Below are 8,468 nucleotides of genomic sequence, written 5' to 3' on the forward strand. Positions count from 1 at the left end.
TGGGTTCCTCCACCTGGGATTCTTCCGTTTCGGTTTTGTTTTGTTTTTTGTTTGTTCTTAGGATTCTGACTGAACTGCTTTGGGATGTGGTTTGGGATGTGGCTGAGCTCTGACACCTTTTGAAAGCCCCTCAGGTGGCTCAGTGGCTCACGCCTGTAATCCTAGCATTTTGGGAGGCCGAGTGGGAGGATCACTTGAGCTCAGGAGTTTGAGACCAGCCTGAGCAACATGGCAAAACCCTGTCTCTACAAAAAATTCACAGTTTAGCCAGGTATGGTGTGCATATCTGTGGTCCCAGCTACTCGGGAGGCTGAGGTGGGAGGATCACCTGAGCCTAGGAGGTCAAGGCTGCAATGAGCCATGACTGCACCACCGCACCCCAGCCTGGGTGTCCAGCCTGGGTGTCCAGCCTGGGTGTCCAGCCTGGGCGATAGAGGTAGACCCTGTCTCAAAAAAAAAGAAAAGAAAAGCCCCTCAGGTGACTTTGCTGCACAGGCTGGGGGTCTAGAGAGCTGGGAAGGATCTCACTGGGGGACCTTGTTCAAATGCCGATCCACTCCTGGCAGGCCTGAGATACGCCTAAGGAACCCCCAGGCCAGGGCTGCTGTCCGTTTCCCGGCCACAGCACAGGTCGTAACTGACCCAGACCCTCTTGCTTAGAAACTGGTCGTGATCTTGGTCCTTCCCCACAATTGCTCTGACAGTGACCACCAGTTACCACAGCGGCCACCGCTGCCCGTCATCCATGGCAAGACACGGCCCACCCACCACTGCCTCCATCCACGGCGGGACACGGCCGGCCCACCACTGCCCTCCATCCACGGCGGGACACGGCCGGCCCACCACTGCCCTCCATCCACGGCGGGACACGGCCGGCCCACCACTGCCCTCCATCCACGGCGGGACACGGCCGGCCCACCACTGCCCTCCATCCACGGTGGGACACGGCCGGCCCACCACTGCCCTCCATCCACGGCGGGACACGGCCGGCTCACCACCGCCTGGACCAGCTCCGCGTGGTCGGGCCTTGGGTCTGCAGAGTCAGTCATTATCGGGGGCCTGGTGGCGTCTGGACCCAACCTCAGTCCACCCCTCCCACCCCTGCCACGCCCCCACCGGGCTCCCCTTTCCCCAGCAGAGAGGCAGGACCCTGAGACCTACCTTCATTCTGAGCACTCAAGGAGGCAGCCAGGAGCAGGAGGGCCCCAAAGGGCCAGGAAACGGGGCCGGGGAACACCAGGGGCCAGGTCTGCATGGCTGGCGGGACTTCAGCAGCCTCAGGGGCCCCTGGTCCTTGTCACTGGCTCTCGGGACACTCCCTGGAGGAAGGAAAGCCTGTGGGTCAGAGCCCCCTGTGGCTGCCAGAGGGGACAGTGGTAGTGGCTGTCGCCTGGCGGGGGCTGGGAGGCTGGGGGTCCCCACGCTCTTTCCTGAGTGGCTGTGCCTGGGATGCCAGAGCCTCCACCCTCCTTCCCTTCCCCGTGACTGTAGAGGGCGTGCGACGCTGGCTGCGCAAAACAAAGAAGACACATGGGGGCAGGAGACAGAGTCGCCCGAAGCACGGCGGGACATCTGACTTGTGGGTCAGCCCTTTTGTTTTACAATAAATTACTCACGACGGTCTGAGGGTGTTTCCTGTAGAAATGGGTCAGGACAGGTGGAAGCTTTGGTAGCCGCGTCTACCTGACACTGTACGAAGACCAGCTTCCTGCCCCAGCCCCTCACCAACGCGAAGCACAAAACCGATTCTCCGTCTACTTTGGAGCATGTGTGTGATATCGCTGCACGCCCAGGGCACAACCCCAGCCCCTCACCAATTCTCCTCCGTCTACTTATCCGTCTACTTAGGAGCACGTGTGTGATATCGCTGCACGCCCAGGGCACAACCCCAGCCCCTCACCAATGCTCCTCCGTCTACTTATCCGTCTACTTAGGAGCACGTGTGTGATATCGCTGCACGCCCAGGGCACAACCCCAGCCCCTCACCAATGCTCCTCCGTCTGCTTATCCGTCTACTTAGGAGCACGTGTGTGATATCACTGCACGCCCAGGGCACAGAGCTTCGTCATTACAATCCTCGGGTGTCTGCCTCCCCTGTGATGCTGTCCAGACGTCCAGTCACTCACAGAGACCCTCACATGAGCAGCACCCACCGTCCGCCTCCCCCAGCCAAGCCCAGCGCTGACCACAGCCTGTAGTCAGCACCCCCCCAGCCCATCTACCGGTCCCCCCTGCCCGTCCATGGGCCCCCCACCCCCAGCCCATCTACCGGACCCCCTCCCAGGGCAACCCTCAGTTGTGTTCCTTTCGAATCCATCGTTTACACCTCTGTGCGTTCCTAACACACAAGTCAGCTTTACCTCTGCTGCTCTCACTGGCAAGGCAGGCTGCTGGGCAGCTTCCAGCAGGCGAGCCTCCTTTTGCTATCTTGCCTTGGGCCTGCAAAGGCTGGGAGCCCCCAGCTGTGTGTCTCCTCTCCCGCCAGGCAGAGGCGGCTGCAGTGCACACACACATAGTGCCGGGGCAGGGTCAGAGAGGCAGGGATGAGCCTCTCAAGGGCCCCAGCGAGGTCCCAGCTTCTGTGCTTCCCACGGGGCCCCACTCAGGCCCTGCATACAGTGGCTGCTGGATACATGTGGATCTGGGTCCCCTGAGAGCAGCTGGGGGATGAGGGTCCCTGTGTGGACGCTCCACAAAGCCCCACCTGCCCCCACGCAGGAGCTAGCTCAGCTTTGCACAGGAAAGTGCCCTAACCCTAACTCTATCAGTCCCTCTGGTGGGGTCTGGGCCGATGCCCATGCTGGTCAAAGGTCAGGTCCTCACCTGGACCAGGTGACGTGCTTTTGCATGAACCTGCTGACAACCCTGCTGGACTTTGAAAGGCACCAGGGAAGGGAAAATGAGGGGAGGCGGCCTGGGTCTGTTCCAGGTAGGGCAGAGGGCGAGGCCCAGCAGGAGCCCTGGCAGGACTTTCCCTTCAGCCAAGAGAACACCGCCTTCGAAGGAGGCTGGGGCAAGGGTTCCTGGCCAGGCTGCCCTGCCGCTCGGGTCCCTGCACCTCTGCTGGGAAAAGTCCCTAGGTAGGGCGGTGACTCCAGCCCTGCCTCTCCCAGCTCCCAGTGCACCCCACACACCAGTGTGCAGGGAACTCCCATGAGGGAGTTGTGTAAAGCGACCTTCAGACGAGCTATTTATAGATGTCTGTAGTTTTGTAGATGTGCGTTTCTCCAAACAAACAAACCGCCAGAAAGTGTCACAGCAGGACATGTCACCAACCCCGGGAACCCCATGTTACCAGGGGTCCTCCCAGAGGCTGGAGTCTGGGCCTGCTGAGGACCGGGCTTGCAGATGGGCTCCGGCCTTCTCGTCCCATTGCCCCAAGTGTCCCAGCCCCCTCTGAGCCTCCCTCTAGTCATCTCTGGGCCCTGCACAGCCACAGGCAGCCGCCCGGTCATTCCCACACTCTCACCGTGGTCCTGCCTCCACGCGTAAACCCCTGCCAGCCGCGGAGGGCAGGTGTGGGGACACGTCCCTGCAGGTGGGCACGTCACCAACCCCGAGGTGCTGCTGAGGCTCGGGCATGGTCCCACGTTGGCGCAGGGTGGGGGTGCCGTGTCCCGAGGTCTGGGTTCCCCACTCCAGGCAGCTACCGCGCTCAGGATGAGTCCCCTCCCTTCTGTCGGACACCCCATCCCACCCTGCCGGGCCTGGGTTCGAGGGGAGGGAACCCATCCCGAGACCTTTTGTGGCCTCTCACTAACACCCGCTTTCCTGCTGTGACCCCTCAGGGCTGCTCAGATGGGCTTGAAGACAGGCTAGGGTCCCATCTCCCATCATGCATCTAGCGTTCTGGATTAGCTGGAAGCCCGATGGGGTCTCTCTGGGCTAAAATCAAGGGGTGGGCCAGGGTGGTCCCTTCTGGAGGCTCCAGGCGGAATCCGTCCCTCTCCGTCTCCAGCGCCCAGAGGCATCCGCATCCCTCGGCTCACGGCCCCTCTGCCACCTCCCCACCACCGCCCCCCAGCTGCTTTCCTTGTCTCCCTGACTCCCCCTCCTCCCTCCCTCTCCTGGAGACCCTGTGATGGCATCAAGGGCCCCCCTGGGTGACCCAGGACACACGCCCCAGCTCAGCACCCGAGACTTCATCCCATCTGCACAGTCCCTTTGCCATGTCAGGTTCTGGGATGAGGACATGACATCTTTGGGGACTGGTAGCCGACCACAGAACCCCCATCCCCAATGCAGTGGGAGACCCAGGCCACCTGGAGACCCCCGCATGGAGGTGAGATTCACACAAGGAGACCGCAGTTGGGCCTGGGTCCGGCTCCTCTCACCCCACGCTCCACGATGCCAGCTCAGCACGCCCACCTTGGAGCCATGCAGATGGACAGCAGGGAGGGTCGGGGCTGCTGGGGGCTCTCCCACTGCTCTCCGCACCACCCACCGACTGTCTCCGGGAGGGGTGCCCTGCTGTTCTCCCCAGGCTGCTCTGGGGGGTCCTGCCCTCACCTAGAGCCCGAGGCCATCTGAGTCTGTTTCATAAACGCTTCCAGGGACTGCCCTGCCACTGTGTTAAGGGGGGAACTCTGGGCACACAGCCAAAGGTCACAGATCCCCAGAGCCCTGAGGGTGCTGCATCCACCCCACCTGCCCGCCCAGGTGCTAGCTCTGCCACCTGCCTGTGTCCTGAGTCAGCCCTGACTCAGCAAAGAGCTGCACCGTGAACCAGACCTCAGCAGCTGGGTCCTGAAGGCCCCCGAGGGCCAGTTGCATGCACCTGGCTGCATGCCAAGCTCCTCCCGCCTGGCAGTGGCTGCATCTGCCTCCCCTCTGCCCTGAGTGTCCCAAGTCTGTCTGCTCTGTGTTCCATGGGGCCAGCAGTGCAGTGGAATCTCTGCTCTCAGGGGCTACAGCGGCTCCTAGATGCCTCTGCCGTCGCGGGTGGACCCTGCAGCTCCATCTCCCAGCCTTCCTGCCCGATTGCTTCCCGAAGACCCAGGGTCCTGGGCTGCCCTCGTTGGGGAGAGGGGGGTGGGAGTGAGAAGCTGGCACTGTCCCTCTTTCTGGCCTCATCCCCTCCAGGGACCCCTCTCAGCCCCTGGCAGCCTGGACTGCACCATTCTGGAGATGCTGCCTCCCCGCGGTCCCTTCAGCCCAACTGTGGTGGTGGCTGCTGCTTCTCACACGTGGATCCTCTCACTGCCTCTGCCCGATCCTCCCTTCCTCCCAGCACCTTCACCAGCTCCCCACTGAGTGCCCTCCGATGTTGGCGGCCCTGACCCTTGCCCAGCCAGGGGCGAAAGGGAGCAAGGGCTGGGCTGGAGGGTACCAGGAGCAGGTGGTGGTGCCCTCCCCATCAGTCCTCACCCGGCATGTGGCGGGAAAGGTGTGGAATGAGTCAGCCGTGGAGGGGAGCCCCAGGCCTGGAAGACCCCTGTCTTTGGCTTGAGAATGACTTTGAAGGGCTCAGGGGGAAGGGAGCTGAGGGGAGACAGGGTGGAGAGTGCAATCTGGCTCTACTCTGAGGCTTTAGGCTGCGGACTGTGTGTGGCCCCAGCTCTGTCTGGGCAGCAGGTGTCAGGGACATTGGGTTGCTGCAGGGAATTTGCTCCGTTCATTAGAAGAAAACGCACCGGGCGACACAGGCCCCTCTCAGGTCATCAGGCATCAGTGTACCTGCACTTCTGGTCACATCTGAGTCTCAGATAAACAATCAACGATGTCCTGGTAAAAGCTTGTCCCGTGGGACACTTGGGACACACTTATATTAAAACACGATTAATGATCTCAAACTCAGATGTTGCTGGGTATCCTGTGTCAGCCCAGTCACTCTGCCCCTGTCTGCCTGAGTCCTCTCCTGCCATCCTCCTGACCATAGGCGTGGGCTCGAGTTGAAAACCGTGCAGTGGCTAAAAATCAGAGACAGTGCAAGCGGCAGGGTGCAGCCACCGGGAAAGTGGCCAGGTGGGCGGTGACCGGCCCAGCAGCTCCGTTTATGGTACAAGGAGACCAGGCTCAGGGAGACCAGGCGCACGGAGCCTCAAAACTTCCAGAGTGGGCTGGGTGCGGTGGCTCATGCTTGTAATCCCAGCACTTTGGGAGACTGAGGCAGGTGGATCACCTGAGGTTGGGAGTTTGAGACCAGCCTGGACAACATGGTGAAACCAAGTCTCCACTAAAAATACAAAAAAATTAGCCAGGCCGGGTGGTGTGTGCCTGTAATCCCAGCTACTTGGGAGGCTGAGGCAGGAGAATTGCTTGAACCCGGGAGGTGGAAGTTGTGGTGAGCTGAGATCGTGCCACTGCACTCCAGCCTGGGTAACAAGAGCGAAACTCTGTCTCAAAAAACAAACAAACAAAACAAAAACAAAAAACAAACTTCTGGACTGGGAAAAGATGGGGCAGCAATCAGATTTCTCCCAAACCACGGAAACAGGGGTCGGCATCTGAGGAGCTGGCACCAGACACAGTAGGGTCTCAATGCTCCCAGACCAGGATTGACACACAGGCTTGGAGCCGTTCCCAGTGACACGCCTAGGAAAGTTCATGCACCACCCAGCAAGCCTGTGTGCGCCTATTCCCGCTCCTTGGTGCCCCGGGCACCTGCCTGTCCCGGCTCCCACAGGTGCTGGGTGTGTGGAAGCTCAGGTCCCCTCGGGCTGGGTTCACTGGGGTCCTCCTGTGTGGTCAGTGGACTCTCTACCCCCACAGCACCTGAGGGGTGGCTGACAGTGCTTTCCCAGCTGCTGCAGGGGCTCGGGGAACACAGGTGACCCCACATCTCTACAGAGAATGAGCTCACCAACACCTCTCAGAAGACAGCTGCAGCTCGCGGAGGCCATGGAGCCCACCCAGGCCCACGGTGTGGACGTCTCTGCCCTGGTCTCTGCTGGAGCGGCCCAGAGGGGACCCCAGGTGGTCAGCAAAGTCCCCTCAGGCCTGGGGGCTAGATCAGGCTGACCCTTCCTCCTCAGCATTTGCTCACCTGTCCCCTCTGTTGGTGGCCTCCTGTCCTCCTGCTCTGGGCTCAGCAGCGGCCCCCTGGAGAGGCCCTGCCACCACCCCCCACCCTGCTGGAGACAGGCCTCCTGCCCTGGCCCCCGCAGCCAGTCACCCTGGGCCTCCCAGAAGCCGAGGATCCTCTGCCGACGACGGGCAGAAAACGTGCTTCTCAAGCTGCAGGTGAATGACCAGTAGTGGGCAAGGAACTGAATGTGGACATTACTGCGGAGTCAGCAAAACCAGCGCCAGAAGGGGCAGCTGAGGGCCTGCCTGGGTGAGGGGAAGCCTCACGGTTCCTGTTTTATGAGTTTGCTGTGAGCGCACACGAAGCTGTGGCTGTGGAGTGTGCAACAGTCCACGCGTGCCTGCGTGTGCTCATGCGTGCGTGTGTCCACCAGCTCGTGTGCACTCGTGTGAGCAAGTGCGTTTTGCTCACAACTTGGTCGCAGCGACGGCGCAGGGAACCCCGGCTGAGGCCGAGGACCAGGAAAGGCGGAGGGGGCTCCGACCCACTGGACTTAGGGGAGCCCCGGGTCCGAGACGCCGCCTCTGTCCCTTCAAGAATCGAGCCCGGGGCGCAGGGCAGAGACGCGGGTCCCCACACGGCCTGTAGCTGGTTCCCGCCCCTCCCGGAGCGCGCCCGCTGCGCCCCCGCCCGCCTGGCCGGCGACTCGCGCTCAGGGCCGGCGGGGGGTGACGGTCCCCGAGGCAGAGGCGCTGCAGCCCCAGAGTCCCCATCCCTGCGCGGACCGGCGACCCCGGTGCACCAAGAGGCCCTAACACAGAGCGCCCAGCACCGAGCCCCCAGCACCGAGCCCCCAGCACCGAGTCCTCAGCACAGAGCGCCCAGCACTGAGTCCTCAGCACCGAGTCCTCAGCACCGAGCCCCCAGCACCGAGTCCTCAGCACCGAGCGCCCAGCACCGAGTCCTCACCGCGGGGCACCCAGCACCAAGTTCCCAGCACCGAGCCCACTCCGCGCCCGCCCCTCTGGTTCCCCCGCCCGTCCCTCTCCGCGCCTCACCGGGTCCGCTGCGGGACGCGCTCCTCCTGGATGCAGCTTCTCCGGGCCCCGGAGCCCCAGGAAAATGAAACAGACGGGAGGGAGGGGCCGGGGAGGAGGCGGCGGACCCGCGCCGGACCCACCCCCCGAAGAGGAAGGAGCGGGGTTTACGGGAAGCCGCCGAGTTTCGGGAACACCCCGCGTTCGCAGCAAGCGTGACAGGGAATTTGCTGTTTTCACGCGAGGCGCCGCACCCGCGGTTCACGCTAAAGGCAGCGGGAAAACGGCCAGGGGCGTGTTTCCAGGAGAGTTCGCGTCTGGCGGGTCCAGCTCGCGCGCGGCGCGCGTTCCCCGCGGGGCAGGTTGGCTCCGCTCGCAGCTGCCGCGAGTCTGTGCACGGGGCGAGCTGGGCGGGTCGAGGGGGCCGCTGCGGGGCTGCGGGGAGCGGGGAGCGGAGAGCGGGG

The 8,468-nt window shown here is 62.8% G+C and overlaps 1 protein-coding gene across 1 annotated transcript in view; it reads right to left on the minus strand.

The window, feature by feature from the left end:
* Positions 1–8,091, minus strand: part of SECTM1 (secreted and transmembrane 1) — a 13,561-nt gene extending 5,470 nt beyond the window's left edge. The window contains 2 exon segments of the mRNA XM_005585331.5: positions 1,162–1,319; positions 8,026–8,091. Coding sequence (XP_005585388.3) covers positions 1,162–1,255 — 94 coding nt within the window. The 5' untranslated portion in view covers positions 1,256–1,319; positions 8,026–8,091.
* Positions 8,092–8,468: the final 377 nt, after the last annotated feature.

This window comes from Macaca fascicularis, chromosome 16, assembly GCF_037993035.2.
Source record: "Macaca fascicularis isolate 582-1 chromosome 16, T2T-MFA8v1.1".
Lineage (NCBI taxonomy): Eukaryota > Metazoa > Chordata > Mammalia > Primates > Cercopithecidae > Macaca > Macaca fascicularis.